Source organism: Nicotiana sylvestris, chromosome 10 (genome assembly GCF_000393655.2).
Source record: "Nicotiana sylvestris chromosome 10, ASM39365v2, whole genome shotgun sequence".
Taxonomy (NCBI): domain Eukaryota; kingdom Viridiplantae; phylum Streptophyta; class Magnoliopsida; order Solanales; family Solanaceae; genus Nicotiana; species Nicotiana sylvestris.
The window spans coordinates 126,826,245-126,850,490 of NC_091066.1; the positions used below are offsets into that span (position 1 = coordinate 126,826,245).

At 38.0% G+C, this 24,246-nt stretch overlaps 3 protein-coding genes across 4 annotated transcripts; all 3 read left to right on the plus strand.

Annotated features, from left to right (window-relative positions):
- Positions 1-1,289: 1,289 nt before the first annotated feature.
- Positions 1,290-9,682, plus strand: LOC104214417 (probable nucleoredoxin 1). Of its 2 annotated transcripts, none has more exons than XM_070160062.1 (5): positions 1,290-1,411; positions 1,634-1,817; positions 3,725-4,204; positions 4,298-4,783; positions 9,041-9,682. In XM_070160062.1, exons 2-5 carry the CDS (start codon positions 1,734-1,736, stop codon positions 9,551-9,553), a joined length of 1,563 nt encoding a protein of 520 aa, XP_070016163.1. In that variant the 5' UTR covers positions 1,290-1,411; positions 1,634-1,733; the 3' UTR covers positions 9,554-9,682. The 2 variants fall into 2 exon arrangements, with proteins under 2 accessions (XP_070016163.1, XP_070016164.1); XM_070160063.1 differs by having other exon boundaries at positions 1,687-1,817.
- A 4,505-nt stretch (positions 9,683-14,187) lies between these two features.
- Positions 14,188-16,120, plus strand: LOC104214419 (probable nucleoredoxin 1). The gene is made up of 4 exons (XM_009764077.2): positions 14,188-14,286; positions 14,409-14,888; positions 14,967-15,440; positions 15,530-16,120. The coding sequence occupies exons 1-4, from the start codon at positions 14,188-14,190 to the stop codon at positions 16,118-16,120; spliced, it is 1,644 nt and encodes a 547-aa protein (XP_009762379.1).
- Positions 16,121-17,620: 1,500 nt separating this feature from the next.
- LOC104214421 (2-methylene-furan-3-one reductase) lies at positions 17,621-20,228 on the plus strand. The gene is made up of 4 exons (XM_009764078.2): positions 17,621-18,146; positions 18,705-19,028; positions 19,374-19,533; positions 19,819-20,228. Exons 1-4 carry the CDS (start codon positions 17,730-17,732, stop codon positions 20,082-20,084), a joined length of 1,167 nt encoding a protein of 388 aa, XP_009762380.1. The 5' UTR covers positions 17,621-17,729; the 3' UTR covers positions 20,085-20,228.
- The last annotated feature ends 4,018 nt before the right edge of the window (positions 20,229-24,246 follow it).

Genomic DNA, 24,246 nt, shown 5'->3' on the forward strand with positions numbered 1-24,246 from the left:
CATCCCTTTCTATCCTATTTCATTTATGTTTTATCTACTTTCGAGACAAATGTAAACTTTTGTTCAGACCATTATTTGTAGTACTCGTAGACTGTTCGTGAGTTGTGACACCAAATTTGGGTGAATTTTATTTCGGCTTTCGTTATTAGTTTAAAGATAATCTTTTAAACTGTGTTCCTCCGTATTTATTACCGCTGAGCTACTTTTGTAAAATTTCAATTATGTAAAAGACAAAGGAAAAAGTGAAATATATTGTAATATTTGCTTGCCTAGCTAGTTCAATATTAGGTGCCATCACGGTCTCGATGGTGAAAAATTCGGGCCGTAGTACTCTACAATAAATTTAATTAAATTAGGGTATGTAGTACAATATGTATTTATAAAACATTGCAAGTTGCATACTGTTTTTTGTACTTGTAAACAAAATCTTCCTAAGCTATAACAAACTTGAATTTCTAGTGTCATCATTACAATGATGTGTTATAATAGGTAGATAGTATTGTACGTGGCTATTACAATAGAAAATTGTGCAAATTCACATTTGAGAAATAAATTCAAAAGGGCCCACATATTAGAAAAGCTGACATGCACCATTCGCGTTAGCAGGGATACAATAGCCACGTGCAAAGTGTACAAGCAAAAGAACAGATGCCAGTGCAAGCTAACATGTTGATGACACAGGCTCTTAAAGGAGCTCAATTATCCCTTCTAATATAAGAGGCTATAACAAACTTAAATTTCTAGTGTCGTCATTACAATGATGTGTTATAATAGGTAGATAGAACTGTACGTGGCTATTACAATAGAAAATTCTGTAAATTCATATTTGAGAAATAGAGAGAAATAAATTCAAAGGGGCCCACATATTAGAAAAGCTGACATGCACCATTCGCGTCAGCAGAGATGCAATAGCCACGTACAAAGTGTACAAGCAAAAGAATAGATGCATGTTGATGACACATGCTCTTAAAGGAGCTCAACTGTCCCTTCTAATATAAGAGGCTATAACAAACTTGAATTTCTAGTGTCATCATTATAATAATGTGTTATAATATGTAGATAGTACTGTACGTGACTATTACAGTAGAAAATTCTGCAAATTCACATTTGAGAAATATAGAGAAATAAATTCAAAGGGGCCTACATATTAGAAAAGCTGACATATACCATTTGCGTAAGCAAGGATGCAATAGCCACGTGTAAAATGTACAAGCACAAGAATAGATGCCAGTGCAAGCTAAAATGTTGATGACATAGGTTCTTAGAGGAGCTTAACTGTCCCTTCTGATATAAGAGAAAATAACTAATTTAAGTATGTTCTATGAAACAATTGTTAGTAAAAGCATCTCCATCACCCACCGTCGTTAGGTGTTGTGTTCCGATCACATTGGGGGCAAGTGTGAAAACAACGGTAGGTTGGAGGGATTTTAAAAAAATGAAAAATCAGTCAACCTCTAGTCCACTCCCAAGTCGTCTTTCTCTTTTTCACATCGATCGTCTTAATTCACACAAATATGTTGTGTCTTTAATCGCTAATTCAGAAGAATCTAGTAACCCTGCTGTAAATATGACTCAAAAAATCAGCGTGTCTTTTTCTTCATTAATTGATTTTATTTGGCCCCTATATAAGCAGGTCCAAGGAGGGGCTACTTGGCATCTTACTCTTGGTTATTTTTTGTTGCATAGACTACAATACTTTGTTTACTAAAAAAATAAGGAGACTGAATAGGGAAATGGCTGGGGAGGATTCTCATGATCTGATGAAGCTCCTTGGTTCTTCGGATCGTGACTTTCTCATTCGCAACAACGGTGACCAGGTATCTATACTTCAATAAATTCTTTGTGTTGTGTGTGTCTATTTATAAAATTTGAATATTCATTAACTTTTACTGTGTGTGTTATAAAGCAGGATTTTGGGTTTGTTCTGTGTGTGTGTTTTGAGTTTTTCTTCCAATTCTATAATAAATGCATGTTTCTACTAATGTTTTGGTTTAGTAAAGCAAATTATAGCAGAAATGTGGCAGATGATGTTGATAAATGATGAATTGGAGTATCTGATTGTAGTTTCTTGTTGTTCTTTTGGTTTAACAATCTCGACCCGCATAGGGCCCATTTAATGGGAAAGAGCTTGCTACCCTGAGATTCTCCATTCCCAAAGACCTCTGGTTAAGGGTGGAGGGATAGCATCTATCCACCATGTTCCTTGGTTGTAGTTTAATATGTGAGCAAATGGAAATTCGAGATACGCTATTCCTTTTTGTCTAAGTAAGAAATCTTCTTCTGAGATTGATCTCGGCCTTGGGCAATTTTTTGAGAATGTCCTGGAAAAAGTTTTTCAAAATTTGATAGATTACTTTCGAATGGAAATTCTTAAAACTGTTTGGATTGATTTGTTATTCAGAAAGAGAGATTTATGATTTATAACCCTTTACTTTGCCCACTGCGAGTCGGAGGAGGGGTAGAGGGAGGCCTAAGAATAAGTGGAGCGACAGTCCAGAGTTTCGCCTTGTCTTATCAGTAGTAATAGTACTAGTCGGGTATTTTCTTATTCCTAGTCCCTTGTTTTTATACAGTGTGTCATTATTATCGGTAGGATTGACACTATTCTTGTAGTTTCATATCCATGGATCTCTGTTATTACTCGCTGTAATATTTGCTTCCATTGCCTTACTACCTTGTTGTTGCCATAATTTCTCTATTGCTTCATTTTTAATGTTCTTGAGCTTACGGTCTTTCGGAAACAGTCTCTCTACCTTCATAAAGTAGGGGTAAGGTCTGCGTATACTCAATCCTTCTCAGATTCCACTTGTGAGATTTTACTGGGTTTGTTGTTGTTGTTGTTGTTGTTGTACTTTGCGAAGCTATCCACAATATTTTGCTCCACCTATGCTTTAGGAATGTCATAAAGAATATCCATAAGTCAACCTGAATAAGAGTTTGAGAAGTTTGTAACATGAAAAGTATGAAAATAATTTTAAATAAAATTTAAGTATTTTACAGGTTTAAAAAATAAGATGAAAGTACTTTTAAGAAAATTATGAACATGATAATAGGAGGGATTAAACATGTAATAATTAAATGAAAATATTAACATACATAAAAGATCAAAGTATATATTCAAGAGTTAGCGAGATATTGTGGAAGTAAGTTTGGGTTGATCTTGGTTACTTCTAGTCTTAATGGTTTTAGTTGGAATGAAAAAAAATCTCTTTTTGTTTTTTCTTTTCATTCTGTTTTGTTTTTCTGAAAACATTGTTAACCAAATAATTATGTTGTTCATTTCAAGGAAACTGTTGCAAAAAGTTGTTTGAGTCGGGTGGTCGGGTTTCGCGGGAATAGCTTTTCCTAACATTTGAAATATGATAATATGTTTGAAGTATAAGGTGTTTCCAAGAATAAGAAAGTGAGGTGTGACAGGAGTCATCTTTCAGAAGTGTTTTCTCTGACTTTTTTTGTTAATGTTCGAGTATCTTTGTGGTGGATTTTAGAACCACTATCTGATTTTGCCATTTCTGGTTTCTGTGGAAGACTAGAAGTACAACATTTTCAATGTAGTTCAATTGTATATGCTATGCATCTATTTTTCACATGCCTGACTTCTTAGTTTTATTGGTATAGACATGTGTGTTGGAAAAGGTCTAAGGTGAATTATGGAAATTAGTAGCTAGCTTCGATTAACAGATTAACTAATTTACGACAATTTACTCACATATATGAATCTCAGGTTAAGCTTGATGCTTTAAAGGAAAAAAAAGTTGGTTTGTATTTTTCAGCATCATGGTGTGGTCCATGCCAACATTTCACCCCGAATTTGGTAGAGGCGTACAATGAGCTCCTACCAAAAGGAGACTTTGAAGTTGTTTTCCTTACTGCTGACGAGGATGATAAATCATTTAAGGAGTACTTCTCTAAAATGCCGTGGCTCGCTGTCCCATTCTCTGATTCTGAAACACGTAAACGTCTGGATGAATTGTTTGCTGTTAAGGGAATACCCCACTTAGTGATCCTTGATGACAGTGGAAAGGTAGTGACAGATAACGGGGTTGAGATCATCCTTGAGCATGGGGTGGAAGGTTACCCTTTTACTCAAGAACGGCTAAATGAACTTAAAGAGCAAGAAGAAACAGCTAAAAGAGAACAATCTTTGAAATCTATCTTGGAGTCACAATCAAGAAACTATGTAGTTGCAGCTGATGGGAGGAAGGTTGATTCAAGATGCTGTTCTTTTTCCTGCATGTTTTATTCTTTTGTTGTTTAATTAAAATTTCCGTAACTACTATGTCTTGATTACTATTAGGTACCTGTTGCTGAGCTTGAAGGCAAGATTGTAGGCCTGTATTTCTCAATATCCTCTTTCGAAGAATGTGAATCATTTACTCGGATGCTGATCGATATGTATGACAAGTTGAAGGCGCAGGGGGAAAACTTTGAGGTTGTGATGATTCCCCTTGATGGTGAAGATGGTGATGAATCTTTTAAGAAAGAGTTTGCAAGCATGCCTTGGTATTCACTTCCCTTAAAAGACAGGACATGTGAGAAGCTCGCCCGGTACTTTGAGCTCTCTACCCTTCCTACCTTGGTCATCATTGGAACAGATGGGAAGACTCTTCATTCTAATGTTGCTGAAGCCATCGAGGAGCATGGCATCCTGGCATATCCTTTTACCCCTGAGAAGTTTTCTGAACTTGAGCAGATAGAGAAAGCTAAGCGAGAAGCACAAACACTGGAGTCAATTTTGGTCACTGGCGATCATGATTTCGTCATTGGAAAAGACGGTGAAAAGGTAGGAAGCATTCATAGAACATGGATCCTTTATTTGCCTTTGTTGCGGAAGCCAAATGTATAGAGTGTGAATAAGTCACAACTACTATACCAAAAATTATGACAACCACCAAATAATAAATAAGACAATAAAGCAATAATAAAGGGAACACCAGAATTTACGAGGTTCGGCTAATTTTGCCTACTCCTCGGACACAACCAAATATTTTATTCCACTCCAAAAATACAAGTGAAATAATACTAAAGAGAGAAGATACAAATGCCTTAAACAGATGAGAAGGCAAATGAGAGGTGTGTATCAATCCTAAACATTAGGCCTTCTTTTATAGGGGAAAAATCCCCCCAAACTTAACTCCCAACCAATGTGGGACTTTGGCATTTTGCCAAACTTCAACAAATCTCCACCTTGGCAAAATTCCACATTTTCAATTCTCTCTCAATAACAAATTTTGGTTGTGTCTTCATCTTCAATCTTCAGTGTTCAACAATGTTGATCAAATCCAAACAATGTTGAAACTTGACCGCAGTCACCACCTTTGTCAGCATATCAACAGGATTCTCTGTAGTATGAATTTTCTTCACCGTGACTCCACCTTCTTCTATGATTTCTCGTACGAAATGATACCGAACATCAATGTGCTTCGTCCTTGCATGATAAACTTGGTTCTTCGCTAATTGAATAGCACTTTGACTATCACAAAAAATTGTGATACCTTTTTGTTCAACACCAAGCTCCTTTAGCAATCCTTGAAGCCAAATTGCCTCTTTCACAGCATCTGTAATAGCCATGTACTCTGCCTCTGTTGTAGACAAAGCAACTGTTGACTGCAAAGTAGACTTCCAACTAACTGGTGCCTTTGCAAAAGTAAACACATAACCAGTAGTTGATCTTCGTTTGTCCATATCACCCGCAAAATCTGAGTCACAATATCCAACTACAAACTGATTGTCTTCCTGCTCAAAAACTAACCCGACATCTACAGTATTATGAATATACCGTAGAATCCACTTCACAGCTTGCCAATGCTCCTTCCCTGGATTGTGCATATATCTGCTAATAACTCCAACAGCTTGTGAAATGTCAGGCCTTGTGCAAACCATTGCATACATCAAGCTACCAACAGCATTTGCGTATGGTACCTTTGACATATACTCTCGTTCAGCTTCATCCATTGGCGACATAGTAGTACTTAGCTTAAAATGGGAAGCAAGTGGAGTACTAACTGGCTTAGTCTTGTCATCTATGCCAAAACGTTGAAGTACTCTCTTCAAATATTCCTTTTGAGATAAACAGAGTTTCTTTGAACGTCTATCTCTAATTATCTCCATGCCAAGAATTTTCTTTGCCTCACCCAAATCCTTCATCTCGAACTCCTTCTTCAGTTGAATCTTCAACTTATCAATTTCTTCCGAATTCTTGGAAGCTATCAACATATCATCAACATATAGGAGAAGATATACAAAGGAACCATCTTTAAGCTTGTGCAAATACACACAATGATCGTATTTGCTTCTCTTGTACCCTTGCCGCAACATAAACTCGTCAAATCGCTTGTACCATTGTCTAGAAGATTGTTTCAATCCGTACAACGATTTTTCAAGTTTGCACACCATATTTTCTTTTCCAGCAACTTTGAATCCTTCTGGCTGAGTCATGTAGATTTCCTCCTCCAAGTTTCCATGTAAAAACGCAGTTTTTACATCCATCTGAACTAGTTCCAAATCCAATTGTGCTACCAAAGCCAACATAATTCTAATGGAGGAATGTTTTACAACTGGAGAAAACACTTCATTGTAATCAATTCCCTCCTTTTGAGCATATCCTTTGGCCACCAATCTTGCTTTGTAGCGAACATCTACTTGGTTAGGAAATCCTTCCTTCTTTGCAAATACCCATTTGCACCCAATTGCTTTCTTTCCCTTCGGGAGATTGGCCAATCTCCATGTATGATTCTGATGAAGGGACTGTATTTCATCATTCATGGCAATCCTCCACTTATCTTCTTCTGAACTTTGGACAGCGTCTTTATAAGTAGTAGGAACATCATCAGCTACAATTGAGGTTGCACAAGCAACCGTCTCTATGAGACGAACAGGTTTCGTTATTGTTCTTTTTGGCCTGCTGGTTGCTATTGATTCAAGTTGTTGTTGAGATTCCTGAGTTGGAATCTCCTCTACTGGCTCTCCTTCCAGAGGGTAATCTTCATTTGTTTCCTCCTCTGCTTCTTGTGTAGGAAAAATAAATTTTCCCTCAAACTCCACCTGCTTAGAAGCACCTTCATTTTGTTTGGTATCTTCTGTTACCTTATTTACCATAGCAAATTCATCAAAGGTAACATCTCTGCTGAATATTACTTTCTTTGTCATAGGGCACCATAAGCGATATCCTTTGACTCCAGAAGTAATTCCCATAAAAATAGCCTTCTTTGCCCTTGGATCCAATTTTGACTCCGTCACATGATAATATGCAGTTGAGCCAAACACGTGCAAAGAGTTATAATCTACAGCAGGTTTTCCGTACCATTTTTCAAATGGTGTTTTGCCATCAATAGCAGCAGATGGTAGACGATTAATGAGGTGACATGCATATGTAATTGCCTCAGCCCAAAATTCTTTGCCCAAGCCAGCATTGGACAACATACACCGTACCTTCTCCAGCAAGGTCCGGTTCATACGTTCTGCCACTCCATTCTGTTGTGGTGTATGTCTAACAGTGAAGTGTCGGACGATGCCATCATTTTCACAGACCTTATTGAAATGATCATTTTTGTATTCACCTCCATTGTCTGTGCGAATACACTTGATCCTCCTGCCTGTTTGATTCTCCACCATCGTCTTCCATTTGAGAAAAATTCCCAGCACTTCATCTTTGTTTTTCATTGTATACACCCACACTCTTCGAGAAAAATCATCAACAAAGGTTACAAAATAGTGCTTCCCACCCAATGAAGGTGTTTTGGAAGGACCCCAAACATCAGAGTGTACATAATCCAAAATGCCTTTAGTATTATGGATCGCTGTACCAAATTTAACCCTTGTCTGTTTCCCTTTGACACAATGCTCACAAAACTCCAAGTTGCAAGCCTTTACTCCTTTTAACAATCCTTGATCTGATAGAGTTTTCAAGGATTTTCCTCCAGCATGTCCCAAGCGCATGTGCCATAGCTTGGTTGCTTCTGCCTCTTTGTCGTCACTGGATGTTACTGTCGCTGTCCCAATAACTGTACTGCCACGATAGCGGTACATATTATTATTCTTCCGATTAGCCTTCATTACCACTAGTGCACCGGAGCATACTCTCATCACTCCATTTTCTGCAATGATTTTGAACCCTTTTGATTCTAGGGCTCCCACAGAGATGAGATTCTTCTTGTTTATTGTCTCCCATCTTTGACACAAATATTATTTAATAGCTGACGACACAAATCAAGATTATTTCCTTTCTGGTGTGGAAGATCAGACTAAGCTGCAACCACAGAGCATACTCAGACAGAACCTTGACTCAGTTACCAAGATAAATCTTTTCTGATGTGGAAGATCAGACTATGCTGCAACCACAGAGCATACTTAGACAGTACCTTGGCTCTGATACCAATTGTTGCGGAAGCCAAATGTATAGAGTGTGAATAAGTCACAACTACTATACCAAAAATTATGACAACCACCAAATAATAAATAAGACAATAAAGCAATAATAAAGGGAACACCAGAATTTACGAGGTTCGGCTAATTTTGCCTACTCCTCGGACACAACCAAATATTTTATTCCACTCCAAAAATACAAGTGAAATAATACTAAAGAGAGAAGATACAAATGCCTTAAACAGATGAGAAGGCAAATGAGAGGTGTGTTTCAATCCTAAACATTAGGCCTTCTTTTATAGGGGAAAAATCCCCCCAAACTTAACTCCCAACCAATGTGGGACTTTGGCATTTTGCCAAACTTCAACAGCCTTTGCATACCAATATCGAACTGACATAGCTGTAGGTACTTTGTTCAGACCCCTCAAGTTTCCCAGTTAATTTAACAAAGGACTGCACCTATCTATTGCATATACGTTGTAAGCTGATTCTATGACATAAGTGATGTTTACATGAGATGTTGGAGCTTCAGAGTTCCTCAATCATCTGCTGATAAATAAAACAAGGTTTTCAGTATACAGTTTTTGGATTACTGTATAATTAACATGACACCTCTTTCTGTTGATGTCACTCTTTTCCTGAAGTACAACAAGTGACCAAAATTTTCTCTTTGTAGATTCTGGTGTCTGATCTTGTAGGGAAGAATATTCTCCTTTACTTCTCAGCACACTGGTGTCCGCCATGCCGTGCTTTTACACCAAAGCTTAAAGAAGCATATGAAAACATTAAAGCGAAAAGTGGACCGTTGGAAGTGATTTTCATATCTAGTGATCAAGATCAAGCCTCGTTTGATGACTATTTTGCTACAATGCCATGGCTGGCTCTTCCCTTTGGTGATGAAAGGAAGGCATCCTTGAGTCGCCTATTCAAAGTTCAAGGCATACCAACATTGGTTGCTATAGGGCCATCGGGCAAGACTATTACAACTGGAGCCAGAAGCATGATTATGCGTCATGGTGCTGAGGCTTTTCCATTCACCAAGGAGCGCATGAAGGAGATCGAGGCAGAAATTGCAGAGAAAAAAGAAAACAACTTGGATCCTGAGGTAGATCAAAAGGAGCAAGGCAAAGATGAAAAGAAACCAAATGAAGGATGGGTTTGTGATGGTGAAGTTTGTTCCAAAAGTTAATTTGTTTATTATGGTTCTTAGGTTTTAATCTTGTTTTATGACTATGTTGTACTACGTGTCTTTTTCAGACAGAACTATGTTTCATATAAGGCACATTTAATAAAGATCATTCTGTGGTACCGCAGTCCATATGCTCACTCCCTTCTGTAGTTGTCAGATCAAAGATCTTAGAATGAGATGAATGAGACGTGATGGCACTTAATCTTGACTGGATAAGCTAAGTCCATCTTGGTTTCAATTAATGTAAAGTTTCATGTTGATCTGGTGAGGAATTTTCACTTTCTCCATGGTAAAATTGCTCTGAAAGGAAAAAAGGGGATAGCAGACGAACTGAACATCTTTCATTTCTTTGCTTTATTTACCTACTCTATCAGTCTTTAGACATGAATTTTCTTTCAAAATCATTTTCTAGGAAGCATATTCGTGGGGTTTGAAATCGTTCTTTGTGAGGCACTTCTACCATGAAATTATTTGTTTTGTCTCTTTTGTGCAATGCAAGTTTTATTAAGCATTGGACCTGTATTTGATCCAGATTATAATGTCCATCTCCATGTTAATTTTTTCCTGTGTTGCTCAGTCATGTTTTTTGTGCAAAGGATATAATATTGGTTTACAGAGTCGGATTTCAAACTTTTCATTTGCCAATCTCAAGAATTTTACTATGATAAGCTTTTTGAACGTTCAAAATCTTTGCTAAAAAATGCAATGGTTTTGGAGATATTCATTATCATACCAAAGAGAAGAAAATGCTGGAACTGTCCAGAGAAGTGTGTGTCTGCATATTCATCACAATTTGCTTTGAATTTGTTAGGCTTTCCAAGTCTTCCAATTTGCGATAATTTTCCACGAGTCAAATTTGATGACTAGAGTGGAAGTGGTTTTGTTTCTTGGAATATTAGAACTTGTGCTTTGTATGTGATTTACTGCTAATGAAATTGTAAAAACTTTAACTTGTCTATGTAAGTAATAATGTTTTTTTTGTGATCTTACCCTTATGGCAAGCCAAATGTTTTGGATGCTTGGTTCTGGAAGCATTTGTTTGTTGTACTCTACGATGTTGTGATTGAAGTTTTCTTGCAGCTCCTTTTTTCGTTGACGTTTCAGGACTGCCAGATCCAGAAACAACATCTTTAGGCTCTGGAAAGTTTTGTTTTGCAACCCTTGTCAAATAGCATTGAAGTTTTATGATTGTCAAATAGCATCAAACCTTTGATAGCTTTCTGTTCCAGAAGATGTGCTGATGCTTTTCTTAGATATTGAGTTCTCTCCAACAATCCTTGAAATCTATCTTGGATTTTCAATCAGTAAACTTTTTAGTTGAAGCTGATGAGAGGGAGGTTGATTCTAGATGTCGTTTCTTGTCAAGATTCTGCATTTTTACTCATGTTCTTTAATTTATAGCCTCGATGATATTTCACTATGTCCTGATAACAAGATTGTAGGCCTGTATTTCTCAATGACCTCATTCGAAGAATGTGAGTCATTTACTCAGAAGCTGATTGAGATGTATGACAAGCCGAAATCACAGGGAGAAAACTTCGAGATCGTGATGATTCCCCTTGATGATGAAGATGATGAACCTTTAAAGAAGGGGTTTGCAAGCATGCGTTTGGTTTTCACTTCCCTTGAAAGAGAAGACCTGTGACAAGTTGGCCCATTATTTTAAGCTCTCTATCGTTCCTACCTTAGTCATCATTGGAACTGACGGGAAGGCTCTTCATTTTAATGTTGCTGAAGCCCTGGAGGAGCATTGCATCCTGGCATATTCTTTTATGCGTGAGAAGCTTTTTGAACTTGAACAGATAGAGAAAGCTAAGCGAGAAGCAGAGACACTGGAATCGATTTTGGTCACTGGAGATATGTGATTCCATCATTGGAAAAGATAGTTAAAAGGTTAGATTCAAACATCACAGCTTGGTGTTATTGTTATGTTCTATGATACATGGTCTAGGTACTTTGTTCAGATTTTTTCAGAATCCCAGATAATTTTACAAAATATGCACATATCTTTTGTTCTATACCCATACGTACATGTCTGTAAGCCAAATCCATTTAACATGAGTTATTCTTACATAAGATACTTGGAGCTTTGGAGTTTCACAATCATCTATCATTAATCAATTTAGGCATGAGATATACTTTCTGTACATGTCATTCACAATGCTTTGACTACTATATTATGATTAACATGACACCCTTTTTGTTGATATCTTGCTCTTATCCTTAACTAAAACAAGTGAACAAAATTTTCTATTTGTAGATTCTGGTGCCTGATATGGAAGCATATTCTCCACCTTTCTGAGGCCGCCATGCCGTGCTTTTACACCAAAGCTTACAGAAGCACATAACAAAATTAAAACCACAAATGGTCTATTGGAAGTGCATATCTAGTGACCAAGATCAAGCCTCCTTTGATGACTATTTTGCTACAATGTCATGGCTAGCTCTTCTCTTTGGTGATGAAAGGAAGGCATGCTTGAGTCGCCTTTTCAAAGGGTGTGGCATCCCAATGTTGGTAGCTATAGCACCATCAGGAATGACTGTTCAAACTGGAGCCATAAATTTGATCATGTGTTATGGTGCTGATGCTTTTCCATTCACTGAGGAATATATAACGAGATTGAGGCAGAATTCAAAGAAAAAGCAAAGGGGTGGGCGGAGAAACTCAAGGACAAACTTCACCAGCATGAATTCTGCTTACTGAGTGTATATCTTACAATTGTGATGGATGCAGTGAGTCTGTAGGATATGCTCATTCTATTCTGAGTGACTCTTTTGCACCAAAAACGTGCTCTAGAAGAGAGAAAGGAAAGCAAAATGGATCCTGAGGAAGGCAAAGAGGAGCAAGAACCAAAAGAAGGATGGGTTTGTGATGGTGGAATTTGTTACAAAGGTTAATTTGTTATTATGGGTTGATGGTTTTAGTCTTGCTTTATGACTATGTTTTATTATACAAGGCACATATATTGTATGATGATGATCTATTCTTTGTTACTACAGTCCAAATGCTCCCAACTCCCTCCCAATCTAAAAATAAGTCTTAGAATAAGATGATTGACATGAAAATGATGTCACTTATCTGGACTGCAAAAGCTTTAATAATTTACACCAATTAGTTCTATAAGTTAAAATTTTACTTTTCTTCTTCTACTGATAACTTAAAATATTAATGTATACGGTGAAATCGGAGGGTCCAATTTCTCATTATCAAAGCACCTCGGAAGACCATCTCGAAGTCTCGAGGCTACAAGGTTAACGATCGAGTCTCCTCCCTCGAGGTTCGTCGGCACTCGGTCTTAGGATAATGTTGACCACGGCCACGGTAGAAACGGGGAATTCCCATGGCACGTGGCTAGGACTGACGGAGCCTAGAGAGCTACTCTAAGACCCGAGTCAGGGTGTCATCTAGTTGTCACGTCTCCGTACCTTTGTAATTAATGCTTGTTGTACTATGAAGGATTCCCCTCCTATATAAAGGGGATCCTCCCCATTTTGTAAACTCTGTTGCTCCACAAGAAATACATAAGAACATTGTCTTTGCTCTCTCATATACTCTCTTGATATTACTTACTTTCATTTATTATCTTCATATTGGTTCATCATTTATTGCTTATCATTGGCCATAAAGAGCCTTCGTTGATTCTTTCATAACTGTTAGCCCTGCCCCGATCGCCCACGATAGCTCGAGCCTGAGCCCTGGAATCGATCTTGAGGCCCCAAATCGACAGGCTCGAGGCCCCGAATAGCTGACCTAACGGTTTGATTATAGCTCTCTCCCTAACTTTATTTCGTCTCTAAATCTCATATACTTAGCATCAACTGCTTAACAAACTAGCATAAAAATATATCACGTATTTTTAGAGTCTCATCAACAAATTTAATTGTTATTACCATTTTTACGGTAAACAATTAAATATGTACAAGAAAAATTAATTTGATTGGTTAGTGAAAATCAAGTATAATGAGCTGTTCCCTCTGAAAGTACTAAGTAGTAATGGTTATGGACCAAAGATTGCTCTCATCTTTCAACTTATGGGGGTAGAGAACTCGTTAAAGAAATTACTAGTTGTACCTAAGCATGTTTTATCAGCCTCCTTCCCCCCCCCCCCCAAACCACCACTCAAAAAAGAAACAGAAATAAAGACAAATTTGTTTCTCTAAATGGAGTTTTACAAATGCTGTAGCTTTTCTCAGTAAAGACAAAGCAGCATATATAAAGGAATCCTGGAAGTTGAGGAATCAAGATTCCGCTGTCCACCTAAATAGTCGTATATAATTTCATTTGTCACTATCATATAGTGCATTTGATTACAATATTGTGCAACACAATGTAATAAAATGTTGTTCAAAGTTTGGTCTAGGCAGCTTTAATACTTCTTATCCATGTTCGCAAGACAAAAGGCTAATTAAAAACCATTTGAGGGGATTAACTTATTCAATAATGCACTTAAAACCAATTTAATATGTATTTGTGACACGGCCGGCCAGCTTGAAAATTCAGATGAAATTGACCGGCAAGTGCTCAACATTCCCTGCTAAGATTATCCATTATCTTTAAGATAGAATCAAACAGAACATATCAAATGAAACATGTTATATACTGTACAGTTCTGAGGATATAAGAATCAGAACTGATGGCTATGGCAATTGATCAAGAAAGTTTCCCTCATGATCTCGCAGTTGTACTGTCATCAGAGGAAAGAGACTTTCTAATATGTGGAAATGGTGAACAGGTATGTATAAGTTTATTTTTTTAGAGTTCTTAACTTGCATACTTCCTCTATAGTCTTTTCTGAGTATATGAAAGATCGAATATGAACCAACTCGATCACCACTCTTATATACTTGTTTGTAGGTTAAGATTAGCAGCATAAAGGGAAAGATTGTGGGCTTGTATTTCTCCGGTTTGTGGTGTGGTTTATGTCGCCAGTTTACACCAAAGTTGGTTGAAGCTTATGAGGATCTTTATCCTAAAGGTGACTTTGAAATAGTGTTCATTTCATCCGATAAAGATAATGAATCATTTAATGAATACTTTGGGAAAATGCCATGGCTTGCTGTTCCATTTGCTGATGCTGAGGCGCGTAAGAAGTTAAAGCAGTCGTTCAAAGTAAGGGCAATTCCACATCTTGTGATTCTTGATGGGACGGGGAAAGTTTTGAGCAACGAGGGCGTCAAATTTATCAAACATTTTGGTCCTGAAGCCTATCCATTTACATCTGAAAGAGTAAATTACTTGAGAGAAGAAGAAGAGAAGGCTAAAGAGAATCAGTCTTTGAGGTCTATTTTGGTACATGAATCCCGTGATTTTTTGATTTCAAACGAAGAAAGCAAGGTAATAACTGTCTTCAAGTTGGATGATGTTTATGCATTTCAGGTTTTTGTGCTTAATTTTCGACATGCTTATTTTCAGATTGTTGTGTCTGATCTTGAAGGGAAAACAGTTGGCCTATATTTTGCTATGGCTTCTCATAAAGGGTGCAGGAATTTCACCTTGAAGCTAGCAGATGTATATAAAAAACTCAAACAAAAGAATTTTGAAATTGTGCTTCTATCTCTGGATGAAAAATATGAGGATTTTAATGAAGGGTTTGAAGCAATGCCATGGTTGGCTTTATCTTTCAAGGACAAGAACTGTGAGAGACTCGTTAGGTACTTTGAACATAAACTTCTACCGCAGCTAGTTGTAATTAGTCCAGATGGGAAGACTCTGCAGCAAAATGCAGTTAAACTTGTTGAAGAATATGGTGATCAAGCCTTTCCTTTCACCCAAGAAAAGCTTATTACTTTGGCTAATCTAAAGAAGGAAAAACTAGAAGCACAAACATTAGAGTCTATTCTTGTTACTGCAGATCGAGATTTTGTCATTTCGAATGGTGGTTTAAAGGTAAGTTCTCATAGCTTAAAATGAGTGTATTGAAAATGTAAATTCATTTTGTTTGCTAATCATGCTATTGTTTTCTGTTCTTGTTTTAGGTTCCTGTGTCTAAACTAGTGGGGAACAACATTGTACTGTATTTTGCAGCTCAGTGGAGTCTTCCAAGTAGAGAATTTCTACCTAAACTCATCACTACATACCAAGAAATCAAGAAGAAAGATGAAACATTTGAAGTGATTTTCATCTCTAGTGATCAAGATGAATCTTCCTTTAATAACTTATTTTCAAGAATGCCATGGTTAGAACTCCCTTTCGACGATGACAGGAAGGCGTTTCTATGGCGCAGATTCAACATAGTAGGCATTCCGGTGGTCATAGCAATTAGTCCTAGTGGCTGCACTGTGAATACACAAGTAAGACAGCTGTTAGAGACACATGGTGCAGGAGCCTATCCCTTCACAGAAGAACACATAAAGAATTTGCAGCAACGCCTCGATAAAACTTCAACAGGTTGGCCCAAAAAAGGCAAAGATGAAATTCACAATGAGCATGAACTTGCATTAATACATCAGCAAGTTTATCTTTGCAGTGGGTGCAAGGAGATGGGGTATGGTTGGTCTTTCTTCTGCAAACGTTGTGATTATGGGCTACATCCAAAATGTGCTCCAAAACAAGAAGAAATGAACTGAAAGCAAATGTTTGATGAGAAGCCCTCAAGCCCCTTTTAGTAATAGATCCACTTTAACTTTGTGACCTCTAATTCATCTTGTGATTAGACATCCAATTTGTGTAATTTTGTATCATTTTATGCCTGAGCTTCTAGTATATGTAACAGTCTAGTGCCTCTTGTCACGCTAGTGATTATTTTTTGAGATTATGGTATGTGCACCAACGGTCTAATTTTCTTATACTATCACGTTAAGTTGACATATAATAAGTAACTTTTGGCATAACCTACAACATAGAATAATAACATGCTATATGTCACGTCCTTAGTTTTGAACTAAGTGTACGTGCGACACTTGACAACTTTCTCACGATCTTGCACAACTCTCGCACGTTTTTGCTATGCCAAGTCAGCCTAAAATATTACACTCAAGATCGTTAAAGGAATGTTAGATAAGAAAGACAAGAGAAATTTGTCAAATGAAGCTTTTTATTATAGAGAACTTTATTGTTTTGCTTCATGAGTTACAAATGGATATCTCCAGTTATATACTAATCTCCCAGGGGCTAGTGAGTAAATAAAAATTATTACATAAGTTCCTTATTATTTACAAGTCCCCTCTCTAGAATTCTCTACATAGCTAGAATCTTCCAAGGACTGTCTTAGTAAATCCGTAGGGTTTTAGGGTCTTCCTAGGAAATCTCTATATTTCTCTAAAACCTTCCTACAAGTGCTAGCATCTTTCCTATGTAAGCTTTTCATATGAAAACATATATGCTAAGTGACACCTACGTGACATGATGATATGGTTGATCATGACATATAACTATTAAATTGCACCGATAGAGTAAAAATTCTGGTAGCGTATAGCAATTTGAACTCTTTATTTTTTAAGCTTTGGTTCTTTAAATGGCCATCTGCTGCTTCACCTTCAAGGTTTCATGCCTGCTTTATTAATCACTAACCTAAGTGAAGTTTCTGAATACCTTAAACTGGCTTATCAAGGGGCATATACAACTAATAAAAGGAGCTAACAAAAATGTAAAACCTATAATTGAAATCTTATCTACCCATAGTCACTAGTCTCCAACAGATTGAAACTTCAAAGAAAAATTCCATAAAGCCCATATGTTGTCTCTTCAATGCTCTTTTTAGTTTGTGGCTATTATTTTCCTTATGCCCACATAAAAAGTATTACTTTATGTCAACTTATTTCCTTTTTGGTCCGTTCTAAAAAGAATGAACCCTTTCTAAATTTGGTAATAATTTAGCTTAAACTTACAACTCTACCCCTAATGAGAATTTTTTATAACCACACAAATACTCTGGACCTCATTTGAACTTGTTTAGGACCGCAAATTTCAAAAGTCTTCATTCTTTTCTTAAACTCCGTATCCAGTCAAACAGGTTCACATAAATTACATAAATTAGAAGGGAGTAAAAAAAAATTGAGAAAAAATTGAGGACAGGATATTTCAAATCACTAAGTTACTAACAAATGGATGGCTGAAAATTGAAATCTACCCAAAAAGAAACCCACAACAAGCATTTCATCTCCTCTACCACAGAGATAAAGTTAAGCTTTGAGGAAAAACAGATTCAGGGAAAAACAGTTGAAAAGAAGAAGAATAATGGAAGCTCTGTTATCTTCTACTACTCTTCAACTCAAACCCCTTCACACTCCCTCTTCTTTCTCTTCTCTTCATTCTCCATTTTCTTCATGTTCTGTGCTTAGATTAAAGGGTAGTAGAAAAACTGAAAATTACATTCAAAGGAGCCAATTTTCCACTGTTTTGCCACTTAGAGTCTCTGCTAGTTCTCAAGCTGCTCCTGTTGAAACATCAACAAGCACTTCTATTCCTTCTGAAATGAAAGCTTGGACTTACACTGATTATGGAAGTGCTGATGTTTTGAAGTTTGAGTCCAATGTTTCAGTTCCAGAAATTAGGGAAGATCAAGTCTTGATTAAGGTTGTTGCTGCTGCTCTTAACCCTGTTGATTTTAAACGCCGGCTTGGAAAATTCAAGGCCACTGATTCTCCACTTCCTGTAAGTTTAGGCACCCTTTTCTTTTTATCTTGAGTTTGGTTTGAATTCCATGTTTAACTTGTAAATTTGCATTTCTCATCACTTGTCTCATAGTGTTTTTGCAAATTCAACTATTTTTCTATGTACATTTTACTTCATGAGTAGAGGTTCACTACTAGTGTCTAGATTTCTGTGACTTAAATTTTGCGTTAGAAATCATTGGAGGCTTTGAAGATATAATTAATTAAATAAAATTATTATCTCTAATTTATATGATGCCATGATTGTCATGCAATTTAACGTTGTATCAGAGCAAGCACAGATCCTGGGTCCAAATCTCTCCATCATCTATTATGTAGAAGAAAAAAATTATGTGTTTGGCCCATGAAAAAAAGATCAAACGCACGTGAGTAGGCATTTTGAAGTTATAATTAAGTAAACCAAAGTATACCCTATGTAATAGTTTAAATTTGTAGATGAGATGGTCAAACAATTCAACAGTAACATATGACAAAATTGCAAAATATTTTCTATTGTGTGGTTCTAATAGTTGTAAAATATGTGTTTATTTTTGTGTAGACTGTGCCAGGTTATGATGTTGCTGGTGTGGTAGTGAAAGTTGGCAGTGAAGTAAAGGGGGTAAAAGTAGGGGATGAAGTGTATGGAGATATACATGAGAAAGCATTAGATGGACCAAAGCAATTTGGATCTTTAGCTGAGTTCACTGCTGTAGAGGAGAAACTAGTTGCTTTGAAACCCAAGAATCTGAGTTTTGCAGAGGCTGCTAGTCTTCCCCTAGCTATTGAAACTGCTTATGAAGGTCTTGAGAAAGCTGGATTCTCTGCTGGCAAATCTATTCTTGTTTTGGGAGGTGCTGGTGGTGTTGGATCCCTTGTAATCCAGGTATGAAAATTTAGTTAAATCATTTGAATGTATTAATTCAGTTCTAGAAAAGGAGTTAGTTCTAGACAAGGTGGGTTGCTCTGATGTGATGGTAAGCACCCTCCACTTCCAACCAAGAGGTTGTGAGTTCGAGTCACCCCTAAAGCAAGGTGGGGAGTTCTGGAAGGATGCCGAGTTTCTATTGGAAACAGCCTCTCTACCTTAGGGTAGGGATAAAGGTCTGCGTACACACTACCCTCCCCATATTTACTGTACAATGCTAGATATCGATGACAGTGTAATGTGCATTTTCATGTGTCTGCCTGCTAAAAATGGAAGCTGAATTATCACATTTTCTGTGATTAGATCGCTAAACATGTATTTGGTGCTTCAAAAGTAGCAGCTACCTCCAGCACAGGGAAGTTGGAACTCTTGAAAAGCTTAGGAGCTGATTTAGCTATTGACTACACCAAGGATAATTTTGAAGATCTGCCTGAAAAGTTTGATGTGGTTTATGATACAGTTGGTAAGAACTCTGTTGCAACTTATACAATATCCAATCTAGTATAGACACTGGCAGGACAAAATGCATATCCAAATTTAAAGGATACGAGGAACACCAAGACATGCTCGACACTCGAGTTAATTGCACGTACCATCACTAAACTTTATCCACTATAATAACAAGTCACAAAATTATATGTTTCTCCTCACATTAAAATAATTGAACTTTACGCACTACATTAAATTGAACTTTAACCACTATAACGGTAAAGGTCGTTGACAGCCAACTTTTCATTTAAAACTACAGGTCAGGGTGAAAAGGCGGTGAAGGCAGTGAAAGAAGGTGGAAGTGTAGTAGTGCTAACAGGGGCAGTAACTCCACCCGGTTTTAGATTTGTAGTGACATCAAATGGAGAGATGTTGAAGAAACTGAACCCATACTTAGAGAGTGGGAAGGTGAAACCAGTAATTGATCCAAAAGGACCATTCCCATTTGATAAGGTTGTGGAAGCTTTCTCTTATCTTGAAACTGGCAGAGCTGCTGGAAAAGTTGTCATTCATCCCATTCCTTGAAAGTTAGCTCTCATTTTGTACAATTTCTAAATTGAGGCTACCTTAGGAAAAGGAAAAGTTTTTGTTCCTCTAAGACAACAATAACATGTAATGTGCTTGTTGGACATAGTGAAAATAGATTCCAAAGGAGGATTTTCGTGTGCACTCTTTCTGGAACATGCTTTTCGTATTTTGTGTTTACTAACCTTTGAATTCTTAGCAGAAGGAAAAAAAAATTACTCCAATAATAAAAGGTTTTACCAATCGTTGCGTAAGTGCTAGTAGTTCTTTGAAAAAAAAACTCAAAGCCCGAAGAGCTAGCTAGAATAGTTGTCATGTTTACTAAAATAGTTGTTTCAAAAAGTATTTACTTATATTAAAAAATCAAGGAAAAATAATTAACTATCTCCACCTTTATCTTTGCTCTAAAAATATGTACAGAGAGATTAATATAGTGAAAATAAGAATAGTAATAAACTGAGATAAATAAATAAATAAGCACGATTTAGTCACATTATTTTAATGGGTGTGCAAAAGCCAAATATGAGAAGTAAAAGGAACGGAGGGAGTAAGGCTGATTTACATAAATAGCCACTTTTGTGGGTATTTAGAAGTTGATCACTTTTCCAAAGTTAGATTAGTGATATGAGGTTTCGAAATGACCACCTAATTTGAAGTTAAAATTCAAAATTAATAGTCAAACCACATGTCTTATTGAATTCTAAATACTAGGCCGGAAAAGTGGCCTGCTGGTGTAAACAACCCAAAAAATAATTATAAAAATGTATACGGTCAAAATCAGGGAAGACCGATTTGAGGCTTCTGCGGCAGTTCAAGTCCGGCCTCAATGGAATCAAAGCTCGGTTCAAGGCCCATCCCCAAAGCACTCACCTCGGCAGGGTACGTCGAAGGCCCACTATGGTCGATCTCGGGGCAGTATAATCGATGATCCTCATGGAAAGGCGGGAAAGCTCCCAAATATACATGTTTAGAGCTGACTAGGTCTGCAAGAATAGTACAAATCCGTACTAAGTTGTTTTACAGCTGTACCAATAGCATTTTCTCGTTATTATTAGTCATGCACTATGTGGGGATCCCCCCCCCCTATATAAAGGAGACATTTGTCATTTTGTAAGGGATTTGCATTATTACACAACATATTTAATACAATACAACATTCTCTGCTCTTTGCTAACACAACTGTTCTTCAAATTTATTGCTTATTCTTTCATTGTTCATTTATTATTCTTCATTTATTGCTCATTATTGACCGCAAAAGGTCATCTTTGAGGCCCCCATTATCGTTGATTCACCACCAATTGTTCATTGCTATTAGCCCCGTTTAGACCTCGAGGCCTTCTCCAGCCAACTCGAGGCCCAGCCTTGTGACCCTATTGGTTTGCATTTCTTATTTTCTTCACAAACACTTAGCATCTATCACCTAACAACTAATATAGAAATAAATCACGAATTTTTAGAACTACAATATCAAATATAATTGTAATTACCATTTTTAAGGTAAACAGTTTGGCGCCCACCGTGGAGCTAAAAATAATAGTGATTGTTTTGGTGCTAGTTTTCTTACAACACACGTTACTCTTCACACTTTTTCTTGTCAAAGATTCTTTGATTTCTGGCTCAATCATGTCTAGCACGCAAAATGCACCTCTTCACGACAGTGAAAGACTTGGAGAAAATAGCAGCGTAGGGGTGGGTGTACCACCTGTAAACCCTGAGGGAGTACCAAACGTGGAGCTAGTTGATATCAGCTCCCACAATGTCCTTAACACGGAAGCAGGCACATACCTCGTACGGAATAGACACAAGGAAGCCCAGGATGGAGGCCAAGAAGCACGAGGGATGGAAGAAGGAGGAGTCAACCTCCAAGTCATTTTTGAAATGCTGAAAGCACAACAAGCGGCTATTGCTCAGCTGCAAAGTTAACAAAAAACTCCAAGCACGGCAGCACCGAAAACGGCCCCTCGAGTCGAGAAGGCACCGGAGAGATCGAGTAACAACGGGTCGGCAACGGACCCCACTATTATGAAGATGCTCGAGGACCTCACCAAAAGGATTGAATCAGGGTAAAAGAAGATAGATGCTAATGATAAAAAGGTGGAGACTTATAACTCGAGGGTTGATCAGATCCCAGGTGCACCCCAATGAGCACATTACCGCTTACACTTGTGCTGTAAAGGGGAATGGCTTAAAAGATGACGAGATCGGATCTGTCTTGCTGAAAAAATTTGGAGAAACGCTATCCAAGGGGGCCGTGATATGGTATCACAACCTATCCCCGAACTCGATGGATTCGTTTTCCATGTTGGCAGATTTCTTTGTGAAGACGCACGCCGGTGCCATCAAGGTTGCTACAAGGAAGTCCGAAGTCTTCAAGATTAAACAAAGGGTGAACGAGATGCTGAGGGAATTTGTATCCCGTTTCCAAATAGAGCGAATGGAATTGCCACCGGTCTCCAACGACTGGGCAGTACAGGCTTTCACTCATGGATTGAACGAGCAAAGCTCGATAGCCTCGAAGCAGCTAAAGCAGAACTTGGTTGAGTATCCTGCTGTGACATGGGAAAACATGCATAACAGATATCAATCAAAGATCAGAGTCGAGGACAAACAACTGGGAGCCCCCTCTATCTCAGTATACCCTAGCAGGCTCCTAACAAAGAAATAACGGATTACAGAAAAAGAATCGAAATCAGGCAAAGAAAGGTATCAGCCATACTTCAAAGATCAAAGAGATACATTGAGGCGAAATGTACCTCAAAATGATCGAGGAGTGGATCAAGGCAAAAAGTCCCGCACGAGCAAGACCGGGTTCGACAGGCATTCGAGGCCAATGGAGGTACCCCGATTGTCAGAATACAACTTCAACATTGAGGTATCAGGCATCGTATCGACCATGGATAGAATCAGAGATATCAGATGGCCAAAGCCCGCACAGTCAGATTCTTCCCAAAGGAGCCCCAACCTGATGTGCGAGTACCATGGCATCCACAGTCATAGGACTGAGGATTGCAGGCAGCTCAGAGAGGAGGTGGCTCGACTAATCAACGAAGGGCACCTTCAAGAATTCCTCAGCAATTGAGCCAAGAACCACTTTCGGGAAAGAGAGGCAAATGGAAAGAATGAACTAGAAGAACCACAACACGTCATCCACATGATCGTTGGAGGGGTCGACGCCCCATAAGGACCTATTATCAAGCGGACAAAAATATCCATCACCAGGTAAAAGCAAACTCGGAGTTACATAGCAGAGGATGCTCTCACATTCACCGAATAGGATATCGGGACCTTGTCTCAACCTCATAATAACGCACCGATAATTTCTTTTCTTTTGAATAAATTTCAAATAAAATGTATGCTAGTGGATCTAGGTAGCTCGGCCAACATAATCAGGTCGAGGGTGGTGGAGCAGCTCGAGCTGCTCGACAAGATCATACCCGCCTCCTGAGTCCTCAACGGATTTAATATGGCAAGCGAGGCAACAAAAGGAGAGGTCATCCTCCCGATTAGTATGGCCGGTACAATCTAAGATAACAAGTTTCATGTAATCGAAGGTGACATGAGATACAATGCCTTGCTTGGAAGGCCGTGGATACACAGTATGAGGGCAGTACCATCAACCCTTCACCAAATGATAATGTTTTCGACCAAGGACGGAGTAAAAGCAGTGCACGGGGAGCAGCACGTATCAAGAGAGATGTTTGCGGTGCACGACGTAGCACCGACATCAATACCCCCCACATCGAAGAAGCCAAAAGACAAGAGTCAATAAAGGACCGTGTCGCGTCCTCGGAGCAAGCAAGTAGAACGGATCAAGGCTCTAACACTATCAATACTAAGGTACAACCTTATCCTTTTTCACTTAAGTCTTATACTAACCTATTGCAGGTATTCAAGTAAGAGGAATCGAAGCACCCTCCAACTCGAAGACCTTAGGTTTTAAAGCATGCGTTGCACTCTTTTTCCCTTAGACCGGGTTTCATCCCAAATGGGTTTTACCGGCGAGGTTTTTAACGAGGCAACATCCATATGCTACCTAAGGAGAACCCATCAAGTATTCGAGGCTTCTCTTCGATCAACCCCTAATACTGGGAGGCATCGCCTCGGGAGGTTTCCTCTTCAATGAAATCGAACTATGCCTAGGAGGATCTCGACAAGGGAATGC

Coding starts and splice junctions, on each gene's coding strand:
- LOC104214419 (XM_009764077.2), top strand. CDS start 14,188: ATGGCTATGGCAATTGATCAAGAAAGTTTCCCTCATGATCTCGCAGTT. Junction 14,287..14,408: donor TATGTGGAAATGGTGAACAG/GTATGTATAAGT, acceptor ACTTGTTTGTAG/GTTAAGATTAGCAGCATAAA. Junction 15,441..15,529: donor TTTCGAATGGTGGTTTAAAG/GTAAGTTCTCAT, acceptor TTCTTGTTTTAG/GTTCCTGTGTCTAAACTAGT.
- LOC104214421 (XM_009764078.2), top strand. CDS start 17,730: ATGGAAGCTCTGTTATCTTCTACTACTCTTCAACTCAAACCCCTTCAC. Junction 18,147..18,704: donor CCACTGATTCTCCACTTCCT/GTAAGTTTAGGC, acceptor ATTTTTGTGTAG/ACTGTGCCAGGTTATGATGT. Junction 19,029..19,373: donor TTGGATCCCTTGTAATCCAG/GTATGAAAATTT, acceptor TTCTGTGATTAG/ATCGCTAAACATGTATTTGG.
- LOC104214417 (XM_070160062.1), top strand. CDS start 1,734: ATGGCTGGGGAGGATTCTCATGATCTGATGAAGCTCCTTGGTTCTTCG. Junction 1,818..3,724: donor TTCGCAACAACGGTGACCAG/GTATCTATACTT, acceptor TATGAATCTCAG/GTTAAGCTTGATGCTTTAAA. Junction 4,784..9,040: donor TTGGAAAAGACGGTGAAAAG/GTAGGAAGCATT, acceptor TTCTCTTTGTAG/ATTCTGGTGTCTGATCTTGT.